The sequence below is a fragment of the Tachyglossus aculeatus genome, chromosome 9 (genome assembly GCF_015852505.1).
Source record: "Tachyglossus aculeatus isolate mTacAcu1 chromosome 9, mTacAcu1.pri, whole genome shotgun sequence".
NCBI lineage: Eukaryota > Metazoa > Chordata > Mammalia > Monotremata > Tachyglossidae > Tachyglossus > Tachyglossus aculeatus.
In genome coordinates this window covers 21,702,660-21,727,070 of record NC_052074.1, presented here as the reverse complement: position 1 = coordinate 21,727,070, position 24,411 = coordinate 21,702,660, and the positions used below count along the sequence as shown (strand labels likewise).

Below are 24,411 nucleotides of genomic sequence, written 5' to 3'. Positions count from 1 at the left end.
ACACCCCAGCTGACTTGACACAGCCTTCCTTGTGGAATGCCTTCATCGCAAGGTGGTTGCATTAAAGATGATTTTCTTAGTTGGCAAAGAGCCCAAATGCTCTAGCCACGGCGTATTTAATGTCACAAAATTAACTTCCATAAAAATCTTTATTTTAAACACGTTGCAGTTAAACAAGACTGTGCAGCAATACACTTGAGTGAATGGGATCAAGCTGGGACAACGAGATTTCATATCCCACCTCTAACCTTCCTATCATTGCTCACCACTTCTAGAAAGTCTATGCTTATGGTTTAATGACTTTTACAATGCTTCCTTTCTTTACTCTTTCCTTACCTCCACTCATATGTCCCTCTAGGAATGGGACTCTCCAGATGCTCCAGCACTCTCGCAGAAAAACTTTTGAATACTACATATACTATTACCCTGAAGAACACAAAACAAATATTCTGGACTTGTTTCACAAGCTAAGAACTAGCAGCCCCTCTGTAAATGAACTTTTCCTAGTGGCAAAGTAATTTCCTAATTTTGTGTTCAAAATAACTTTCAGATGAGTCAGGAGAAGATGCAAATTCAGACTTGTATAGCTGTTGCGCAAAATCTCTGTATTCTAAACAGTGCCCCATTACAGTTAAGGTGCAATAATCTACTGGTCTACTTTCATGCTGTGTGGGGCAAGAGATCAATGAATGTTATGTGTCTATAAAAAAGAGGAGGACAGAACTAAAATATCTTCTCTGGCAGTTGTCAAATACAAGACTACAGCTACACAATGGACCAGATAAACAGATTTTAGTTAATTCCCCCAAATAGATTCAACAGTACCATGACTTCAACATAAAGACTTCAACAAAAGTGACACATTTTCCTCTCCATATCTTTTGATTAGAATGAACAATTTAATAAACAGACATTTTAAAAAATTTTTCATAATTTAACAAGTTAAACTCTATTAGGCTTTTCCATCCACAATACCTCTAGGTATATTTGAATTGGTTTTAACCAATAAAATTATACACAAGAAAATTTGGAGTATTGCAGTATTTAGTGGCAAATAATTTGCCATCTGGTGTTGGATCAGAAAAGGCAATTTCGTTGATGTCGAGGTGACCTCCATACATGAATGTATTCCTAGAACAGTTTCAGAAGGTTAAAAGTTAAATAGAAGTCTGAATCTGATGCATTTTTTAAAGTATTTTCATTCCTGTCAAATACATTTCATTATAGTTTTTCCATCAAAATGTCCCAAACTACAACTTGGCGGTAAATTCAACTTCATAAAGTTAAACTCTTTACACGCTAGCTCTCCTATTCAATTTAAAAGATTGATTTTTACTGTTGTATTAATCTACTGAGTATAAAGGAATTTCAACTACTACTTATTGCCAAAGGGCCTTTTTAGATCTGCTAAATGTGTTCCACCCGTGAAAGTAGTTTTAATGCTAATGTGTGCTATAATGAAGCTAACTCCCTCTGCAACTAGGACCCACCTCTCTATTCATAAAGTTCCACTAACATTCGAAGGTCCAGGCTGTCAATATTAAAGTGGGGAAGAGCCTGAGCCACTTTCCCCTCCATTCTGAAAGCTGCCAGCGGGTGCCCTGAATGGGTGATTGATTGATTGCATGCTATTATGGTATAAAGTGTGGTGATTCTAGTTCCTTACCTGACAACATCCATCAGACGACCTGCAATGCCCTTTCTCCGCATCAGGCTAAAGACCCAGATCCTACTGATTCCACAGAGCGCAGCTTCCGGGGTACTTGAGCAGCGCCAGGCCCGGTGACGCTCCAACGTTTGACTGTTGGGAGATCCTGGACTGGCTGGTTCTGAAAACACTCGGAATGCCTGCCACACACATACACATACACAATCATTTTTAGACTTGGAGAGCACTCTGGAAGAAAAAACAAACATTTAGGAACCAACACTATCTGGGGCACAATATTATAGGCACCCATTTGAAATGAAAATTTGAACAAGTGGCCAACATCAGCATCACATGAACTCGTGAGCAGGAAATGTGTCTGCTTATTGTTATTTTGTTCTCTCCCAAGTGCTCAGCACAATGCTCTGTACACAGTAAGTGCTCAATAAATGATTGAATGAACATCAACCATTTAAACCTAAGAATTATGGAAGTTTATAGAGTCTCATGTAGACTCTCTAGCTAGCTTTCTCTATGCCATCAATACTGTATAGTAACTAATGAATGATAGGAATCTTCCACAATGATCTTACACTAGGTTAATTTCTCAAAGTGAGGGATCATGCAAAAGTTCTGAAGGGATCACTGAGAACAGCACAGAAAGACTTCAAACAGCTGTTTGAAATTAGTGATAGCTATAGCCTTTAAAAAATATATATATTTCTCCCTCTCATAGTTTCCTGAACAAAGGGTGGATTTATCTGTTGACTGTTCATATTTACTGAACATATTTATATGATGCGCCTATACAAACACACCCCATACATTTTCACATATGCATATATATACCCAGTCCAATCAATCAATATTGAGCAGGCACTATAAGCAGATCACTGTACTAAGCGCTTGGGAGAGTACAGCAGAATCATGATCCATGATCTGTGTTCTTAGAGAGCTTATGATCTGAGAGCTTACACTAAAATTAATTACAGCTAGAAATAATAAAGAATACAGATATTTGTATACGTGCTCTGGTGGGGATTATTTAAGTACTTAGGTGGCGTGGAAATGCTGAAATGGCAGATGGGGAAGAAGGTGGGGAGATTAGAAATCAACGAGGGCAGGAAGGCCTCGGAGGAGACGTGATTTCAGGAGGGCTTTGAAGATGGGGAGGCAGCGGTGTGTTGGGAGTGAAGCAGGAGGGAGGGCGGTTTGTGGTGGGAGAGAAGTGAAAAATGCACAGAATAGATTAACTTGAGAAAAACAAAGAATGTGAGCTGGACTGCAATGGGAGAAGAGAACAGATATAGAGGGAGAGAGATGATGGAATATTTTAAAGCCAACAGGAGTTTCTGCTTGGTCCAGGCAATAGAATGAAATGTTGACTGGGGAGAGGAGACACTGGAGGCTGAGCGAAAAGAATGAAGATTAGGGAGTGTGTCTACCAACTTTGTTATAATGTATTCCCCCAAGTGCTTAGTACAGTGCTTGACACATAGTAAGCACTCAATAAATACTATTGATTAGTTGATTAAAATTGATGCAGCAGCCACGCTGGACAGGGCAAGTGACGGGAACAGTGTGGTGGTGATTTAGAGACGAAGGGGTGAATTATGGAAGTGGTCTGGAGGAGGAACTGACAGGACTTGGTGACAGACTGAAGGTGGAGGTTGAATACAGAATTGAAAGAGAGAGAGGAAACGACACAATTACAGTTTGAAGAGATGGGGTGGATAACTATCAACTGTGATGGAAAAGTTAGATGGAAGAAAGGATTTGGAAGGGATACAGAAAGCCGGAGGGGCCAGCCAGAACATCCACATTGTGATGTCCTGGAGGCAGGGAAAAAATGTGAGATTGCAGGAAAAGAGAGGTCAAGGCTAGTGAGGTAGATTTGGGAGTCATCCTCATTGAGTTGGCAGTTAAAACCTTGGGAGCAGGTGAGCTCCCAAAGGGAAAATAAAGGGGACCCTGAACTGAGCTTTGAAGGAAATGGAAAGTAGGAGAACTGGGGAAAGAGACTGAGAAGGATCAGTCACAGAAGTAAGAGGAGAACCAGGAGAACTTTGTCAGAAAAACAAGAGGATAGGGGTGTGATGTGATTGCCTCAAGTCAAAAGGTGCTGCATCTCCTATCCCTCCCCATTTTCGAGTCCACAGTGGAGAGTGAGATGGGACGGGGAGGGGTACACTTCTGCCCTAGAAGCTGTGCCCCCTCGAAGCTCCACATCATGCTTAAATAGTAATAACAATAATATTTGTTAAGAGCTTACTATGTGCCAAGCACTGTTCTAAGCACTGGGAAGAGGCAGCCCTCCTGACATCAGGGATGTAGGATCCAGTTGTCCCTCTAGGAGACAGAATACTGTTCTAATAAAGGCATGTCTTATGTTATGTTAATTGATGGTCCAACATGATACCACTTATCAAGGTAACTAGTGTAGTGTTGTCAGTAATGGAGCTCTCCTTGGTCCCTTCTGAATTAAACAGGTTATAAGTAATCACAGAAAAAGGAGAGGGAATGGCAAAAGCACATATGTGTGATGAATGCAAAAAATATCAAAATACAGCCCTAGACCAGTTAATAAAAAAGTCAAAAGGTCCTGAGCTTTTTGAGTTAAAATGTGTAAATGGAGTTACAATAAATGCTATTTAAGTTTCTTGAGGACAAGAATCATATCTCTGTTTCCATTGCAGCGAATGTCATACTTTTCAGGGATGCACAATAAATACTCCTTGCTGACAATCATGTGGCACTCTAGTGGGCAAAATATGTTAACCTAAAATAAGGTTTCAGTCACTAATTCTGAAAGCCATTCAAATCTTTCAATCTAAATGCTACAGTATATATTCCAATGCCTTTCCCCAATTTAATATCCAGATGACTTCTAAAATCTGTTAAACTTATCAACAGAAGACACATTCTCCACTTTTCCTCAATTTCTTAATGCTTCCAAGCACTAGTGGTATTAATTTTAAGACTTCAATTATCTTTTTTCATTCCACAATCTATGCAATAGATTAAGAAAGACAAAACGTACCTACCTTTTTGATTTGCTCTGCGATTAAACATCCAACCACCTTCTTTTCATTGGACACAAACAGGTAGGTTTTAGTTTTGCTTGGACAGCTCAGCACAACCTGCTTAAATCCCAGTTCCTTATCTACAAGTTCTCGGACATCTTCTGCCTTCGATACGTGGGTCAAGGGAAGGCAAACATTAAATCAGTCACTGGACATCATGAGTGAAGTTATAATTATATCATTACCCGTGGTGTTGAAGGGACTTGAGGCAGGAAGTGGCTTTCATGAACTCATGTCGCCTCCGGAACCCAAACCCCTTTGGAGATGGTCCTTGTCCACCCTCACCCCTGGCAAATGACATCCACCTTGTCCCTCCCCACCTCACTCCCCAAATACTGCTAGATTTGAAGCAGCGTGGCTCAGTGGAAAGAGCACAGGCTTTGGAGTCAGAGGTCACGGGTTCAAATTCCAGCTCCGCCAATTGTCAGCTATGTGACTCTGGGCAAGTCACTTCACTACTCTGGGCCTCAGTTCCCACATCTGTAAAATGGGGATTAAGATTGTGAGCCCCCTGTGGGACAACCTGATCACCTTGTAACCTCCCCAGTGCTTAGAACAGTGCTTTGCACAAAGTAAGCGCTTAACAAATGCCATCATTATTATTATTATTTGAGGTCATGTGGCCCTGAACAGGCCTGGCTCTTCCCCTGTTTAAGACTTCTCTGGGCCAGAGGATCACGGTGCAGCAGCTAAGCGTTACCAAATATTCCCAAATTGTCTGCTGGAACTCAGCAAACTCAGCCCTTAGGCAGTGGTCTTCTTGGAAGTGAGGACTAATTGGGTGTTGGGTAGACTGAACATTTTCAACTTCTGCAGTTTTAACAGGTGGCATTTTTGGGTAAGAGCCACCTTCATTCTTGGCACCTGCTCATGTCTGCTCAGAGCTTGGTATTGGAAAATGGGGCAAGACTACTGCCCTGAGCCACCAGAGAACCCATCTTCTCCTCCATGCCCATCCTGGGCCCCAGTGGCCCCTGAGAGTCTTTGGTTTCCCTCTGCTCAGCATAACCTTACTGGCTATGATGGCAGGCGAGATGCATCGATCAGCAGCAATAGTCAGAATAGTGCTTGATGATGCTTTAAGTCTTCTGTAGCCAAAGCTACTACTACAGTGGGGGAGCCCTGTTGGGCCCCAAGGACACTTACCCCACCCATAGAACTGCCCCACTCCCATTAGCTCTAACACCAGAACCCAAGATGGGTGGCCCGACCTTTTCCAGAATCAAGGTATGCACTCCCCTAAGGACAATTTTTGGAGTGGGCTAGACAGTATTTACCACTAGGACCGCCCCCACACACACCTAAAATCCCAAAGCATGACCCAAAGAACTCAAACGTATATAGTAAATATAATTAAGGGAGGAAAATGCATTTTTCTACATTTGTAAATCCAAACTGTGTGTTGCTACAAATAAAATAAACCTTTTGAAAGGAATGTTTTCAAATAATTCTAAAAAGGCAGAGTTCATTATGATACCATTCATTCAAATGAGAGCGTATTATACATTTTAAATAAATTACCCCAAGGCAGTCCTTGGGGCAGAAGGGCTGTGACGGGGAGGGTAGGGGTAGCAGAGAATGGTTAGGCATTGGGAGGAGGAAGCCAAGGAGCTGCAGGGAACAGGTAGGGGGGTTGGTGTGGATTAAAGCAAAACAGGCAGAAATAATCAAGAGCTATAGCTGAAGAACCATTTTGCCTATCTTATTTTTTTTAAAAAAAACTACTATGCTGAATCCAGGATTTATCAGAAGACGACAGTTTCCAAACGTTATAAGAGCAGTCATCAAAATAGTTGGGAAGAGTTGAAGAGTTAAATCTGATGGGTCTCTAATAAAGCTCCCATTTAAAAACCTTCATTTAGCTTTATGGAGGAATCAAATGAGCTGCAGATTTTCTTTCCAAGGAGGGCTGCGAACAATTCAAAGAATTACCTTTCTGATGGCGTATCTTGGATCATCTGGCAGAACCATTATGACCTTCCCATCCCAAAACTCTGCTACTATACGTTCTTTCTTCCAGCCCTGCCAAGAAAAGCATAAATTACAGCTCAATTTGAGAAGGCGGAAAAAAAAGCTGTTGAGAGGACTGTTTTGGATTTGAAAATTTTCCCGGGTCAAATTCTGGCCTTTGGAAGTTACTGGAAGTTAGTGTCCTCCACTCCAACGCACTCGCCATAAAATGGGCAGTCAAGTGAGCAGGAACTGGCACAACCGTGGCCTCCTGACACCGAAGGTGCCCGAAGTCCTGGCTGAGGGCTTGTTCCCATCCCCAGCACCTCTGGGGCTACCCACTCACCAGTTCACCTCCCTGGCTCTAAAGACAACAGTAGCATCAAGTGAGCAGGTGGTGTACACTCATCAATATCAGAGGCCTAGTGCTGTCTTAATGAAGTTGGGAGAAAAAAAAACAAACTACAAATCAAGAGGTAACAGGGCCAGGCAGGAACATTAGCAATGTCTTGGACCATAGAAAGCAAATATTCAAGACTGGTGTAATTGCTTGCTTCTTTCCTATCTCTTATTCCTTTTGTCCCTGATGTCTTCCTCCTCTTCCTTTCTCTGTAACGTCTACCCCCTTACTTTTTGAGCGTTAGCACTTCTATAAATATTCATTGAATGAGACCTTTATTGTCATTGATTATAGCGTTATAAAACACCTTGAGCTCTTCAGAGGAAAGGAGCTGAAAAGCCTAATATGTTTAAAAGTAAATCATTGGATGGGTAGCCCTCTAAATTTGGAATTTTATGGGAGATTTCAAGTTCATCATTTTTTCCCAATTCCAAGTGGCAGTTTGATTAATGAGAGAGTGGGATAATCTTGGACATTTACTTTATGATGCTACAAATCACTATTATAAAACTCAAGCATGTGGCTTGTTTATTGTGAGACTGGCAAAAATCCCCATTCCTCCTTAGAGTTCGTCAACAATGTACTAAACCCAGTTCTCCTATAAAGAGTGTTGCAAAACCTCACATCCGGGAAAACTTGTGCCTCAGTGTGCTCACCCACTCTAATGACTTCTGCGTGCACGAGAGTGCTAGCTAATTCGCCATCAGCTTCTAGCCAAGGCACGTGGTAGAAACAGATATTAGATCAGAACTGAGTAGCCTTTTAAATTTGCTTTCACATACCCTAATTCCTCTTGTGTATATTTCTTCTAGTGCTTGCTCCTTGCAGTTCTTCAAATATTTTTCTACTCATCTGTTGCTCTGTCTCTTCCAGTATTTGTCTCCACTACTCTGTATCCTTTTAGATTCTTTACCTCCTCTCTCCTTGCTCTTGCCACTACTCACGTTTCCCTCCTTCTCCCTGCCATTCACTCCTACGCATCTTTTCTTTTTCCTTTGCTAGTCATTTCTCCTGTGACGCACATTTTCATTACTCGTTTTATATGGAATGCTGTTGAGGAACCAGGGAACGTTTTTCTAATAATGTGCATCTGTCAGGATAGAACATAGTGTAGTGTTGGAAGAAACAGTTGTGTACTTGCGCATGACGTCGATGAAGATGTGAGTTTTATAATGTGATCCTTCCTTGATTTTTAGAATTTCTTTTCTGATCCTGGGCATTCTGCCAAAGCTACAGTTAATCAGCTCTTCCATGGCACTGGAAAAGATAACTGATCCTAAGCAAAAAGGCTCAGAGGCCATCATTAAGTCCATAGCATCTGACCGGCTTCTGGATGCTTACCAAGCAGCCAGTTACGTGTCTCAGCCAATCACAGGATAGTTAGCAGGCCAGGTGGAGGAATTTAATCCCCTTTAAATTATTCATATCCATGAATTTGTGCCTCTCTATATATTATTACTATCATATTTGTTAAGCTCTTACTATGTGCCAAGCACTGTTCTAAGTGCTGGGGTAGATACAGGGTAATCAGGTTGTCCCACGTGGGGCTCACACTTTCAATCCCCATTTTACAGATGAGGTAACTGAGGCACAGAGAAGTTAAGTGACTTACCCAAGGTCACACAGCAAACGAGTGGCGGAGCCGGGATTAGAACCCACGACCTCTGACTCCCAAGCCCGTGCTCTTTCCACTCAGCCACACTGCTTCTCAATATATATATAAAAACAGAGAGGCACTATATGTATAAATTAAAACAAATAGTATATCTTTGTATATCATTCATAAGCATATAAACACCTCACTACGTTAATGGCTTAAAATATTTTCAGTTATAGACCTAGGAATAGTTTGAGAGGTTAAATACATTTTACTTTCTGAAAAAAAGAATTTGCCTACATAGTGACTTACAACATTTTGTGGGCTTAAGACATTTTGACTTACAATGAATTTAATTCCCTCCACAAATCTCTGGTGATACTGAGCATGTTGTACTTCATCTTCAGGGCTGGCAGCTGTGTAGATCATGCCACATGATTTGCATATAGTGGCCCCAAAATGCTTCTGACCTGCATCCTGTCATTGAGAAGAGTCAACAAGATATAGGAAATTAAACTTCTTTTAATTTGAATCGTTTTCCCAATAAGTCATACACAGCTCTAAACCAAGACCATAAACATTTTAATACTTTGTTTTTTAGTTTCTACATTCCATCTTTTGTGGCTCAAAAAGAAAACTTTCCCATTCTCTGATCTTGTTCCCAGCAGTATTTATTCCGCAGCATTCAACTAAAATAATACGTTCATCTTTGCGTTACTAAGGGAAAAAAGAGGTACCCCAAAACCTAGTGATTGTTTCACAGACCTCAGTCAACTAAGCAATCCTGAACAGTTCATATCAACAAAAGCAGATATCTTATTGCCAATATATGAAAACAAAAGCCGATCTATTCCTCAACGCAAAGCCAGTTGAAAATACTAAGCCAAGAAAGGATGTAACGGTGAAGCACTGCAAATTCTCCGGTGAAGCAAGGAAAAATTTTCCCCAAATTTACTTACAATAACAAACTGGTCTTTGAATCCTTGGTTTAAGTCTCTGGTATTCTTGATGACTTTCTGGTTATGAGGCTGTTTAAAGAGTTCAGACGCCACATCAATAGATGTTCCGGATCCTGGAGATGAAAGATCTTCTGAGGGTGGTTGAATTCTAAAAGCACAAAAAATATACTAAAATGTTTACTGCAAGGTTTTATTTCACATAAACATTCTTGTTAATCCACTAAATATCCAAGTGAGGGTAACTTCCATATAGACAGTTTATTGAGAAAGATGTGTATGTTTGACCCCTGAGCTGGCTTGGTTACAGGAAATAGATGTTCTTGCTATTTAATTCAATTACCTGCTAAGAAGGGTCTTAGAAACAATGAGATACAACTGCACTTATATTACAGTACTTTGGGAATCAACTGGGTACAAAATTTGCATTGAATACTGGCCATTTTTAGCAATTCTATTCATTCCCTCTCCATTTAGTGAATTTATTCAATCATATCAACTGAGTGCTTACTGTGCACAAAGCACTGTATTAAGCACTTGGGAGAGTACCAATCCACCTCATTATAGCCCTGGCAAGTTTTTCCACCTTCTCCTAGAAGGCGAAACAAATAAAGAAATTGCCAAAATATAGGCAGGAGAGAAAAGAGCAATAAACTCATTGAAGGCAGGGTAATATACTGCAGACTGGAAGAAAAGAAAAATTGTCCTGTTACCAGGACTTTATAAATTAATCAGAAGGCAGAATAAACACAAATAAATTCTGTTAACATTAAGTAGAAACCTATGCCTATATTCACAACCAACTACAGAGTAGGTGAAGGAAAGTGATTGATACTAAATGAGAAGAAACAAAAGTCTTGGCTAAAATTCCACAAACTGAACAATCAGATCCTGGATAATTGATACTCGGAAGAACTTCACTATCCAATTTCTAAAGCCAAAATCTAGAGGCTAAAATGATAATGAATTCAGATTTTTAAAACCATCATACCTTTTCTTGTTGGTTGAAGGTGTACCAAAGATGGGATAGGCAACAGCTGCGAGGGAAGAGAAAAAGGAAATCACTCATAATTTCTAATGTAAACAAAAAATACACAGGTAAGAGGCAGAAAAAAAAAAAAAACTTTTACAAGATTTCTCAACAACATGACTCCAAGTGGGGCAAAAAGGGTTTTGATGAGGGAGTTACAGGTCTGAAATAGCTGACATAAGCAATAGGTACGGGAGTTGATAAGGACGGAGAAGCATTGCTGCTGGATGGAGGAGAGGGCGGAATTAAAAGTAAGGATAAATCTGAGATAAATTGGGGGAGGGAGGGCTGGTATTTGGGTAGATGTATGTTATAACGTGTACAGGCATGGTGGAAGCATTATGCTGAGATAATCTCATGGCTGTGGTTAGTGTTATGAAGTTGGTGGAGGGATAGGGAATGAGGGAGTTGAATTCAACCACTTTCCTGCTGTGCTGTCTTGGGTAACACACTTAACTTTTAATTAAAATGGGACTTAAATCTTGTTGAAACTATGAACTCCATATGGGACACGGATTGTGCCAACCTGATAATCTTGTCTCTACCCCAGAACCTACTGTCTGGTACACCGTAAGTGCTTTAACAAGTAGCTTTAAAAAAATAAACATGTTTGCTTAGTAATTGCTGGTGGGGGGGAAAAATGGTCTTTTAAGAGCCTGTGAATTAATTGGTGTTACACTGTTCTCTGTGCACCCCCTTGCCTCTACGTGTAATGAAGAACATATTGTAATGTATGTGCCCTAAGGCTACATTAAAATTCACTCTGGGAATGCATGATCACAGTGGTGTTCAGTATCAATCATACACAAGGTCTCCAGCCATGCTTTTGTAAGAAATGGAGCATGGTGAGATAACACAATTACTTCTAACAAAAAAAAAAAAAAATAGAAACTTTTTTCCTTTTGAAGAAAGTGATAGTGGTGGCATCTCTAAATTTTTGGATTTCCATAAGTTGAGTGAAAATCCAGGTCAGTTTAGATATACTTAACAAGTTTTATATTTGTGATTGCAATCTCCACACTGACAGGGCATTAAGGAAATGAGAAAATAATAAAGATGGTTGAGTCTCTGAACTAATTAGGGCCCAGGTAAGATCTGACGTATAGAAGTCTGGTTAAACAGAACTAGATTTGGCAGTACTGGAAAGATACACATCCTTCTGTTTATTTTGGGGTAATATACACCAAAACCTGTTTTTCACTGCACACTATTTTATAGCCCAACTATTGAAATTACTCTGATGGATTTAAATGCAAATTCTTGGTTTCTTGGTATTGTCAGTGCTTTTTGATACCAATGCAAAGAAAGGTAGCTTTTAGATTAGAGAATGAGAGAAAAGGAAAGTATAGTCGATTACAATATAGGGAAAACAGGGTTCTAATAGTTTACCTTTCCCACTGTTCTCACTGGCAGATTCCCTGGTAGGAAAAGTCTTGCAATCACTGCCTGAACTCTGTAAATTACAAGACAAGCCAAAAGACAATGTCTGAATTCATTTCAAAATTACTGCTTAAAGACCACATGACTTCTCTAAACAATTCTTACAATCTGATTCAAAATAATGTCTTGGAAATGAAGATGCCTCATTACTATAAAGTTATGTTTTTGATACATGATAAAGGAAAGAACATACTGATATAGCTGACCATTTAATTTTTTAGAATATGCATTCAAAGAATCACATTCCTAGATGGAGCCTCATGAGAGTTAGGGCTCTACTTCCTACCTATAGGCTCTTTCCTAGTGCCATTATATTTTCATTTTTCTGCATCTGAAAAATGCCCTTTCAGTCAAGGAAGAAATCTGATGATTGTTCTAGTACATTATCTAGCATATATCATCTTATATGAACACATTTACCAGAATGTCCTATGCTTTACATATATGTTGGTCCAAACAAAAGTTATAATCTTCCTCGTATTCCTTAAAGAACAAAAGTGATACGTCTTTTTTTTTTCCAAATACTACACAACCTAATGCCCAAATCCACAAACACCCCATCCAGAGTGAAGCAATTTAAACCCTGCAATAACAGACCATGTTTATTCATGTTTCATTATTTCCTGTCACTCCTATGACATTCAGTATGGCTAATATTAGAGCCAGAGATAACTGTATAGAATAGTATTGATAACAATGACTAGCATGGTGTCTGTGGTGCCTATTCAAGTCCAGGTCAAAGATTAGCAATTCCCCATAAGGCACATCAGGCTTGAGGATGTTTAGCCTCGTAGAAAGAACATAGGATTGTGTCAGGAGACCCAGGGTTCTAAGTCACAGCTCTACCATGAACCTGCAATTAGACACTGGGCAAGTCTCTTAACCTCTATGGGCCTCAGTTTTCTTATCTCTAAATTGGGAATAAGGCAGACAGAATTCAATCACATAACTTGGTATCAACCCTAGCACTTAGCAAATATCGTTATTATTATTGTGCCTTTCTATTTGGTGTGGTTGGGTCTTCCATACCCCTGTTGAGAGCTACTTTGCTGCCACTGTTGAAAACCCCTAAAGAGCTCACTAAAATGGCAATGAAAAGAAAGCTAGCAGCACTCTTCGTCTCTTCCATCAATCAGGACTGAAGGACCTGAGAGAGCTGAGCCTGTCAAGGATAGTGAACTGAGCAAAGAATACCTAGATTGTAATTCTTCCACACCCCAAAGGTCCTTAACTAACATTGGTTGCTGTTTACCATGACTTGGGTTGAAAATGATTTGCCCCAGTGTCACCATTGTCCTTATCTAGCAACAGGGCTTCTCTCCACATTCTACGCCTTCCCAGGAACTCAGGGAGGAATAAAGAGCCTCACTGTTTTGCCATTTCCTTCCTTGCTTTCTGGATTTTCAAGTGTGTGAAAAATGCATATGCTTCTGTTAACAAGATAGCCGATTGATGTACCCAGGTATTTGTAGAAAGAAATTTAAACAAGATATGTGTACCTGCTTGTCTATGAGTCTCACCCTGAAGTTGTCTGCACCACTTGTCTATCACAGTTTAGTTGCTTCTACCCTAATTTGTTCCCCTGAATATTTGTTCCCAACCTGTAAGCTGTCTGAAGAAAAACCTTCAAGTTTGAGCGATGTCCTTCTTTTTGCTTACCTTGTTTTGTTTCATTCCACTTTCATTTCTTGTGATCAAACCCCTAACTTCCAACTTCTCCTTTGGGCGTTGGCTTGCTTCAGCAGTTTTATTAACATCTCTTTTAGGCAAATCTGCATCCACAATCTCTTTTGATAGGGCCTTCTTTGCTGGGTCAAATGCTGGTCTGGTGTCCAAAGACCCCTTTCTAGGGACAGGGTGGGATTTCTTTCTAGTAGCAAAAAATGCTGCTCCAATCTGGAGCGTCACCTTTGGTTTAACCCTTAGGCTTAGTACATGTGAAGCATTACCCAAATTATTTTCAGTTGCGACTCCAGTTTTCTTTTCCACAGGTTTGAAAGAAGCTCCATTTTCCTTGTTTTTTGTCAAGTTCTTTGCTACGGTCTTTGTATGTCTGGAGCTCGTTTGAAACCTGGAAGCTGAACTCTTCTGAATTCTCGAACTTGCCTTTTTGGAAAGGGTCACCTTTAGCTTCATTTTCTCAGATAAACTGGGCACAGGAAAGACTATACTATTGTTTTTGTGGCAAACTGATCTGCTTTCTTTGACCAGCTTCCTCTCCAGGGGATTAAGATACTGATTCTCCTTGTTATAAAAGGTTATAGTGGATACAGCAGATTTATATGGAGAGCCCGGTTTTGAAGACTTAAATGGTGACGGTCCAGGTGTCTTTTTAGCAGGAAAGGCTGTTTGAAATGGTGGCTTATTGCCCTGCCATGAAACGCTTTGTGGGACTACCTGACACGGATTTTCTTTTGTCTCGTCACTGGCTTTTGAGATCTGCTTTTTAGAGGTCACATTTGATAATGGAGATGTAACATCTGTGAAGTCCAGTATTAGTTTCTTCATTGGGTTTCCAGGTAATAAACTAGGAAAAGAAACAAAACCTCAAAGAAATCAGAACAGTGTTAGGTTAAATAAAACAATTTTGTTCGAGCTAGTTAAAAGTGATACCCATATCTGTTTGCTAAATAACTGTGATGCTGGAATACCTTCTGTTCTTGGGCTGCACTTGCAGACCAGGAATTCCCGAATAGCCCATTCGGTTTGACATGGGTTGTCAGTCAGATACCAGAATCATTCATTCCGTTACCCCACTATCACACCAGAGCTCGACAACTTCACTGCCGTTTCTGACAATTCTGGGTCTCTCCCAGCAGCCATTGATGTCAAAAGCTTCAGACAACTAAGTTATTCTAACATCTTGTTAGGCAAATCCAAACCAGATCATGTTGACCAGAGCACAAAAGCTGTACCTGCAGTATTTCTTTCTGAATTGCAAAAATTTGGGAGAAAAGTGCTGCTGTACTGCCTTCTCTTCTCTCACCTGGGCAAATACTTTCATTTCAAATTCTTGCTGAGACTTATAGTTCAGGGTAATTACTCTGGGGAAGGGAGAAAATGAGTAAAGAAAAGTTACAAGAAGACTGAGTGTGGTCAGAGTAATAAATGTGAAGGGGAAAAGGACAATAGGGAGAAAGAGAAACGGGATTGGGACAGTCAGGTTCGGATGATTCTAGGTGCCCCCACTTCAGGCCCCTTCAGAAAGCAGAGCACAGTGACTTTCAACAAAGGTTGAAGCAATGGTGGGCTACAAGCCACAGCCACTGACAAGAGCAAATGTGCATGTGGAGCCCAACACTGAATGCACTAGCTTGAGTAAACTGGAAAATGTCCACCCTGTTTTGGAAGTTGATGGTGGCAGGATAACTGTCACCCATGTGGTAATTCCATTTATGTAAGCGGTAGCAACACACACCCGGGCAAAGAGCTTGGATTCAAACTCAGCTTGGCTCAGGGGGGTAGATTAGATCTCAGATTTTTGGTCCAGGCAGGGCCCTAGATGACAGGGAACGATACAAGAGGGTTGTTGTTTTTTAGCCTGGGCATGGAAACAAAAAAATTACATGAAGCAAAACTCACCCAGCACAGTTGGTGGTCCTGCGATTCCTTTTCCTGGGAGTTACTGTTGCCATCTCCTATTTGGGCCCCTAAAATTACAGGATATTTTAGAACAGAAAATGTTCAACTTTTGGAGGTTATTCAGAACCCAAGAACAACATTTTCAAAGACCCTTCTGAACCACCACCATGCTACTTGAAATCACTGTAGATCCACTTCGGCAGGAGGAAGCGGAATACAGCAAGAGTGGACCAGGTTTCTGTGGGAGCTGAGCCCCCAAATGGGAGCCTGTCACCTTAATCCAATAATAAGAACTGTGGCATTTGTTAATTTGCCAAGCATCATATTAAGCGCTGAAGTAGACACAAGAAAATCAGGGCAGGTAGAGACTCTGTCTCACACGGGGCTCACAGTCTAAAGGGGATGAGGAACTGAGGCACAGATAAGTTAAGTGACTTCCCCAAAGTCACATAGCAGGAAAGTCGTAGCGCCAGGATTAGAACCCACATTCCCTGACTCGCAGGCCTGTTCTCTTTTTAGTAAGGCATGCTGCCCGACCTTCTCTTACCTTCCATCTCTTCTCCCCGCCAACCGACCAGAAGGTTTGGAGTGTTACGTAAAGAGATGCAACAGGTGAAGTCTTGTTATTGGCCGTATTTATGACATTCCCAAAATTATTCTCACAATGAGTGCTCACTATATCCAGTGATAATCATGTGGCTATGTATAATACTATGTGCCTGTTTTGCCTCTCAACATAAGGTATATGGTATGTTAGATGGAGGTTTCTCTCTAGTGTGCTGAGAAAATTGGCTAAATGGAAATTGAGATGGAATTGGTTTTGCAGTTCAGCTATGAGAGGCTCTGTCTGGGTATTTAAATACAATATGACATGTACATTTTCTGTGCTTGGCTTTCCCTTAATTACAAACTGATCAAGGCAGGGAATATGCTGATTTGATTTCCCTGAAACTATCCACAGAACCATACAAAACTCTTCACATAATAAGCAATTAGAAATACTTACTGATCAACAAGAGTCTCCACACGTATAATGCTGACTGCATCCCAATAGCTCTTAAAAAATTTCTAAAAATAGCTTCAGATAGTTGAACGGCCACCAAAAGCCATGCCTCAAACTCAGGAAAAATATATTAAAATGTAAAATAAGAACTTTATTAAAAAGGGTAATCACCAACTAATCAGGGGGAAACACAATCATCTTGAGATTGTAGATTAGATCTCAGATTTTTGGTCCAGGCGGGGCCCTAGATGACAGGGAATGATACAAGAGGGTTGTTGTTTTTTACCCCGGGCATGGAAACAAAAAAATTAAATGAAGCAAAACTCACCCAGACCTGGATGATGCTCTGCACACAGTAAGCGCTCAACAAATATGACAATGAATACAAAAGAGTAGGATTATGGAAAAGCAGAAGCCAGCTAAATGGCAGGAGGGTTCGCATATGCCCCAAGGAAAGGAGGAAAAACAACTCCCATCAAAAGTAAAAATGGGCCTCCTTTTCCACACTTGAGGCACCTATCCTCCAGTCTGCTTCAGCAGGGCCTTCCGTGAAGAGACATTCCCCTCAGCTCCCATTTCAATAATAATAATAATGGCATTTGTTAAGCACTTACTACGTGCAAGGCACTGTTCTAAGCACTGGGGGGGATACAAGGTGATCAGCTTGTCCCAGGTGGGGCTCACAGTCGTCATCCCCATTTTACAGATGAGGTAACTGAGGCTCAGAGAATTTAAGTGACTTGTCCAAGGTCACACAGCAGACATGTGGCGGAGCTGGGATTCGAACCCATGACCTCTGACTCCAAAGCCTGGGCTCTTTCCACTGAGCCACGCTGCTTCTCCAACAACACTTCTTCAACACTTTCACATCAACTAAGCACTTGGATATTCATACCCCGTGGCATTTATTTATACATCTTTAACTCCATCACTTCCTTCTCCCTTCACTCTCTGATATCCTACTATACTACAACCCAGCGCACACACTCTGCTCTTCAATTTCCAACTTACTCATCATCATCAATCGTATTTATTGAGCGCTTACTGTGTGCAGAGCACTGTACTAAGCGCTTGGGAAGTACAAGTTGGTAACATAACTTACTCGCTATACCTCGATCTTGCCTATCACTGCCAACCCCTCGTCCATGTCCTCCCTATAGCTTGGAACTCCCTCCTCCTTCATATATGACGGATCACCACTTTCCCCGCCATCAAAGTCTTATTCAAACTAATTAAAATTAATTATAGTACTTTTTAAGCGCCTACTACGTGCCAAGTACTATTCTAAGTGCTGGGGAGGTTACAAGGTGATCAGGTTGTCCCACGGGGGGCTCACAGTCTTCATCCCCATCTTACGGATGAGGTAACTGAGGCCCAGAGAAGTGAAGTGACTGGCCCAAAGTCACACAGCTGACAAGTGGTGGAGTCAGGATTAGAACCCACGACTTCTGACTCCCAAGCATGGGATCTTGCCACTGAGCCACGCTGCTTTTAAACTGTGAGCCCATTGTTGGGTAGAGACCGTCTCTAGATGTTGCCGATTTGTACTTCTCAAGCGCTTAGTCCAGTGCTCTGCACACAGAATAAATAATAATAATAACGATGATACTTGTTAAGCGCTTACTATGTGCAAAGCACTAGCACCATGGCTCAATGGAAAGAGCCCGGGCTTGGGAGTCAGAGGTCATGGGTTCAAATCCCAGCTCTGCCACTTGTCAGCTGTGTGACCTTGGGCAAGTCACTTCTCTGGGCCTCAGTTCCCTCATCTGTAAAATGGGGATGAAGATTGTGAGCCCCACATGGGACAACCTGATCACCTTGTATCCGCCCCAGCGCTTAGAACAGTGCTTGGCACCTAGTAAGCGCTTAACAAATTCCATCATTATTATTACTATTTATTATTCTCTGTGCCTCAGTGGCCTCGTCTGTAAAATGGGGAGTAAGACTGTGGGCCAACCTGATCACCTTGTATCTGCCCCAGTGCTTAGAACAGTGCTTGGCACCTAGTAAGCGCTTAACAAATGTCACCATCATTACTATTATTAGAGAAGCAGCGTGGCTCAGTGGAAAGAGCCTGGGCTTTGGAGTCAGAGGTCACGGGTTCAAATCCCAGCTCCACTTATCAGCTGTGTGACTTTGGGCAAGTCACTTCACTTCTCTGGGCCTCAGTGACCTCATCTGGAAAATGGGGATGAAGACTGTGAGCCCCCCGTGGGACAACCTGATCACCTTGTAACCTCCCCAGAGCTTAGAACAGTGCTTTGCACATAGTCAGTGCTTAATAAATGCCATTATTATTATTGTATCTCCCCCAGCGCTTAGAACAGTGCTTTGCACATAGTAAGCGCTTAATAAATGCCATTATTATTATCTCATCTCCCCCAGCGCTTAGAACAGTTCTTTGCACATAGTAAGTGCTTAATAAATGCCATTATTATCTCATCTCCCCCGGCGCTTAGAACAGTGCTTTGCACATAGTAAGTGCTTAATAAATGCCATTATTATTATCTCATCTTCCCCAGCGCTTAGAACAGTTCTTTGCACATAGTAAGTGCTTAATAAATGCCATTATTATCTCATCTCCCCCGGCGCTTTGAACAGTGCTTTGCACATAGTAAGCACTTAATAAATGCCATTATTATTGTATCTCCCCCAGCGCTTAGAACAGTGCTTGGCACATAGTAAGCGCTTAATAAATGCCATTATTATATCTCCCCCAACGTTTAGAACAGTGCTTTGCACATAGTAAGCGCTTAATAAATGCCATTATTATCTCATCTCCCCCAGCGCTTAGAACAGTGCTTTGCACATAGCAAGCGCTTAATAAATGCCATTATTATATCTCCCCCAGCGTTTAGAACAGTCCTTTGCACATAGTAAGCGCTTAATAATAATAATGGCATTTATTAAGCGCTTACTTTGTCTCCCCCTTTTAGACTGTGAGCCCACTGTTGGGTAGGGACTGTCTCTATATGTTGCCAATTTGTACTTCCCAAGCACTTAGTACAGTGCTCTGCACACAGTAAGCGCTCAATAAATACGATTGATGATGATGATGTGCAAAGCACTGTTCTAAGCGCTGTGGAGGTTACAAGGTGATCAGGTTGTCCCACGGGGGGGCTCACAGTCCTCATCCCCATTTTCCAGATGAGGTCACTGAGGCCCGGAGAAGTGAAGTGACTTGCCCAAAGTCACCCAGCTGACAAGCGGCGGAGGCGGGATTTGAACCCATGACATCGGACTCCCAAGCCCGGGCTCTTTTCCACTGAGCCACGCTGCTTCTCTGCCATTATTATCTCATCTCCCTCGCACCCTCCGCTCCTCCGCCGCTAACCTCCTCACCGTACCTCGTTCTCGCCTGTCCCGCCATCTCCCCCCGGCTCACGTCGTCATCATCAATCGTATTTATTGAGCGCTTACTATGTGCAGAGCACTGTACTAAGCGCTTGGCACTGTACTAACGTCCACCCCCGGGCCTGGAATGCCCCCAATCCCTCTGCCCATCCGCCAAGCTAGCTCTCTTCCTCCCTTCAAGGCCCTGCTGAGAGCTCACCTCCTCCAGGAGGCCTTCCCAGACTGAGCCCCTTCTTTCCTCTCCCCCTCGTCCCCCTCTCCATCCCCCCCATCTTACCTCCTTCCCTTCCCCACAGCACCTGTATATATGTATATATGTTTGTCCATATTTATTACTCTATTAATTTATTTTACTTGTACATATCTATTCTATTTTATTTTGTTAGTATGTTTGGTTTTGTTCTCTGTCTCCCCCTGTTAGACTGTGAGCCCACTGTTGGGTAGGGACCGTCTCTATATGTTGCCAACTTGGACTTCCCAAGCGCTTAGTCCAGTGCTCTGCACATAGTAAGCGCTCGATAAATACGATTGATGATGATGATGAACTCCTCCAGCGCTTAGAACAGTGCTTGGCACATAGTAAGCGCTTAACAAATCCCAACATTAGTAGGAGTAGTGAGCGCTGAACAAATGTCTCTTCCCCTCCTCCCCCTCCCCACAGCACCTGTATATATATATATATATATATATATATATATATATATATATACTTGTACATATTTATTACTCTATTTATTTATTTTATTTGTACATATTTAGTCTATTCATTTTATTTCGCTAAGATGTTTTGCTTTGTTCTCTGTCCCTCCCTTCTAGACTGTGAGCCCGCTGCTGGGCAGGGACCGTCTCTGTATACTTCCCAAGCGCTTAGTACAGTGCTCTGCACATAGTAAGCGCTCAATAAAGACGACTGAATGAATGAATCATGATTATTATTAGTCCAGTGCTCACAGTAGGCGCTCAGTAAATACCAATGAATGAATGAATGAACGAACCGTACGGGTGGCGCGCGCCGAGGCCTGCCTCAGGCCCGAACCCAGACGGGCAGGGGCCCCTCTTCTTTTCCTCCTCCTCCTCCTCCGCCGGCCTCTTTTCGCTCCCCGTCCCCGTCGCGATCCCTCCGCCGAAGAGCCGGGACTCGCTCCCCCTCAGCAACCGTCCGGCCTCTCCTCAGGCCCGGGCGACCGTTGGGGAGCGACGTTCAAGCAGCGCGCGCAGAGCCGAGGCCACGCCCCCGAGCCTCCCTATTGGTCCCTTCTCCGCGTCGGGCTTCGCCGATTGGCTCTTCCATTCTCTCCGGCTCCTCCCCCCCGCCGCCCCCGCCATGGTCGCCTTACCTTCCCGCCATTCGGCGTCTTTCGAGCCAATCAGCGCCTCAGCCCGCCCAGAAGGAGCCCCGCCTTGCACCCGGGAGAACTACATTTCCCAGCATTCGCTGCAGTTCATTCAATCGTTGTCAATCCAATTTCGTAATAATCAATCAATCAATCGCATTTATTGAGCGCTTACTGTGTGCAGAGCACTCTACTAAGCGCTTGGGAAGTACAAGTTGGCAACATAGAGAGACAGTCCCTACCCAACAGTGGGCTCACAGTCTAATAATGGCATTTATTTGTTTTTTGATGGCATTTATTAAGCGCTTACTACTACTACTAATAATAATAATGGCATTTGCGCTTACTACTACCACTAATAATAATAATGGCATTTATTAAGCGCTTACTATGTGCAACGCACTGTTCTAAGCGCTGGGGAGGTTACAAGGTGATCAGGTTGTCATCATCATCAATCGTATTTATTGAGCGCTTACTATGTGCAGAGCACTGTACTAAGCGCTTGGAAAGTACAAATTGGCAACATATAGAGACAGTCCCTACCCAACAGTGGGCTCACAGTCTAAAAGGGGGAGACAGAGAACAAAACCAAACATACTAACAAAATAAAATAAATAGAATAGATATGTACAAATAAGATAAAAAGAGTAAAAAAATACTTACAAACATATATACATATATACAGGTGCTGTGGGGAAGGGAAGGAGTTAAAATGGGGGGGATGGAGAGGGGGACGAGGGGGAGACATGGGGCTCACAGTCTTCATCCCCATGTTACAGATGAGGGAACTGAGGCACAGAGAAGTGAAGTGACTTGCCCAAAGTCACACAGCTGACAGTTGGCAGAGCCGGGATTTGAACCCATGACCTCTGACTCCAAAGCCCGGGCTCTTTCCACCGAGCCACGCGCTGGGGAGGTTACAAGGTGATCAGGTTGTCCCACGGGGGGCTCACAGTCTTAATCTGAGAATAGAGAAGCAGCGTGGCTCAGTGGAAAGAGCCCGGGCTTTGGAGTCAAAGGTCATGGGTTCGAATTCTGCCTCCGCCACTTGTCAGCTGTTTGACTTTGGGTAAGTCACTTCACTTCTCTGGGACTCAGTTCCCTCATCTGGAAAATGGGGGTTAAATCTGTGAGCCTCACGTGGGACAACTTGATTACCTTGTATCTACTCCAGGGCTTAGAACAGTGCTTTGCACATAGTAAGCGCTTAACAAATGCCATCATTATTATTACTTGTCAGCTGTGTGACTTTGGGCAAGTCACTTCACTTCTCTGTGCCTCAGTTACCTCATCTGTAAAATGGGGATGAAAAGTGTGCACCTCACATGGGACAACCTGACTACCTTGTACCCACCCCAGCGCTTAGAACAGTGCTTGGCACAGAGTAAGCGCTTAATAATAATAATGATGATGGTGTTTGTTAAGCACTTACTCTGTACCAAGCACTGTTCTAAGCACTGGGGAGGTTACAAGGTGATCTGGTTGTCCCACGGGGGGGCTCACAGTTTTCACCCCCATTTTACAGATGAGGTAACTGAGGCCCAGAGACGTTAAGTGACTTGCCCAAAGTCACACAGCTGACAAGTAATAATAATGATGGCATTTGTTAAGCGCTTACTATGTGCAAACCACTGTTCTAGGCACTGGGGGGATACAAGGTCATCAAGTTGTCCCACATGGGGCTCACAGTCTCCACCCTCATTTGACAGATGAGGTCACTGAGGCCTAGAGAAGTGAAGTGACTTGCCCAAAGTCACACGGCTGACAATTGGGGATTAGAACCCACGAACTCTGACTCCTAATAATAATAATGATAGCAAGCCCTTGCTCTTTCCACCAAGCCGTGCAGCTTCTCAAATACCATCATTATTAGTAGTAGTATTTACAAAGAAATTACTGAACAGACCCTCTATCAATCAATCAATCGTATTTATTGAGCGCTTACTGTGTGCAGAGCACTGTACTAAGCGCTTGGGAAGTACAAGTTGGCAACATATAGAGACGGTCCCTACCCAACAGTGGGCTCACAGTCTAATCAATCAATCAATCAATCAATCATATTTATTGAACGCTTACTGTGTGCAGAGCACTGTACTAAGCGCTTGGGAAGTACAAGTTGGCAACATGTAGAGACAGTCCCTACCCAACAGTGGGCTCACAGTCTAGAAGGGGGAGACAGAGAACAAAACCAAACATATTAACAAAATAAAATAAATAGAATAGATCTGTACAGGTAAAATAAATAAATAAATAGAGTAATGTAACGTAATAATGGCATTTGTTAAGCGCTTACTGTGTGCAAAGCACTGTTCTAAGCACTGGGGGGATACAAAGTGATCAGGCTGTCCCACGTGAGGCTCACAGTCTTAATCCCCATTTTGCAGATGAGGGAACTGAGGCTCAGAGAAGTTAAGTGACTGGCCCAAGGTCACACAGCAGACATGTGGCAGAGCCGGCATTCAAACCCATGACCTCTGACTCCCAAGCCCGGGCTCTTTCCACTGAGCCACGCTGCTTCTCTATTGTACAAACATATATACATATCTAGACTGTGCATATATGCATACACATATGTGTATATATGTATACACATATATACACGTGTATATATGTATACATATATCTGGATATGTATATCTAGATATATACATATCTAGATATATATACATATCTAGACTGTATATATGTATACACATATGTGTATATATGCATACACACATACACATGTGTATATGTGTATACATATATCTGGATATGTATATATAGATATATACATATCTAGATATATAGACATATCTAGACTGTGCATATATGTATACACATATGTGCATATATGCATACACATATATACACGTGTATATATGTATACATATATCTGGATATGTATATATAGATACATACATATCTAGATATATATACACAGTCTAGATATGTCTCTATATCTACATATGTATATATATGTACATACATATATCTTGGTATGTATATATAGATATAAACATAACTAGATATATAGATATATCTAGATTGTGTA

The 24,411-nt window shown here is 42.0% G+C and overlaps 1 protein-coding gene across 7 annotated transcripts; it reads right to left on the bottom strand.

Annotated features, from left to right (window-relative positions):
• Positions 1-140: 140 nt before the first annotated feature.
• ESCO2 (establishment of sister chromatid cohesion N-acetyltransferase 2) lies at positions 141-21,155 on the bottom strand. Of its 7 annotated transcripts, none has more exons than XM_038751518.1 (12): positions 21,044-21,155; positions 15,687-15,754; positions 15,020-15,148; positions 13,764-14,631; positions 12,054-12,117; positions 10,626-10,671; positions 9,638-9,785; positions 9,024-9,155; positions 6,664-6,753; positions 4,693-4,836; positions 1,667-1,848; positions 141-1,131 (listed from the first exon to the last, which is right to left on the bottom strand). In XM_038751518.1, exons 2-12 carry the CDS (start codon positions 15,737-15,739, stop codon positions 999-1,001), a joined length of 1,989 nt encoding a protein of 662 aa, XP_038607446.1. In that variant the 5' UTR covers positions 15,740-15,754; positions 21,044-21,155; the 3' UTR covers positions 141-998. The 7 variants fall into 7 exon arrangements, with proteins under 7 accessions (XP_038607446.1, XP_038607444.1, XP_038607445.1 ...); XM_038751516.1 differs by having other exon boundaries at positions 21,039-21,154; XM_038751517.1 differs by lacking the exon at positions 21,044-21,155 and adding an exon at positions 16,693-16,748.
• Between the last annotated feature and the right edge of the window lie 3,256 nt (positions 21,156-24,411).

Excerpts from the sequence above, each read along its gene's own strand:
- ESCO2 (XM_038751518.1), bottom strand. The coding sequence starts at position 15,739 with ATGGCAACAGTAACTCCCAGGAAAAGGAATCGCAGGACCACCAACTGT. Across the intron at positions 12,118-13,763 it reads GTGGAATGAAACAAAACAAG|AGTTCAGGCAGTGATTGCAA; the intron begins GTAAGCAAAAAG and ends TGTAATTTACAG. Across the intron at positions 9,156-9,637 it reads TCAAAGACCAGTTTGTTATT|GATGCAGGTCAGAAGCATTT; the intron begins GTAAGTAAATTT and ends TCTCAATGACAG.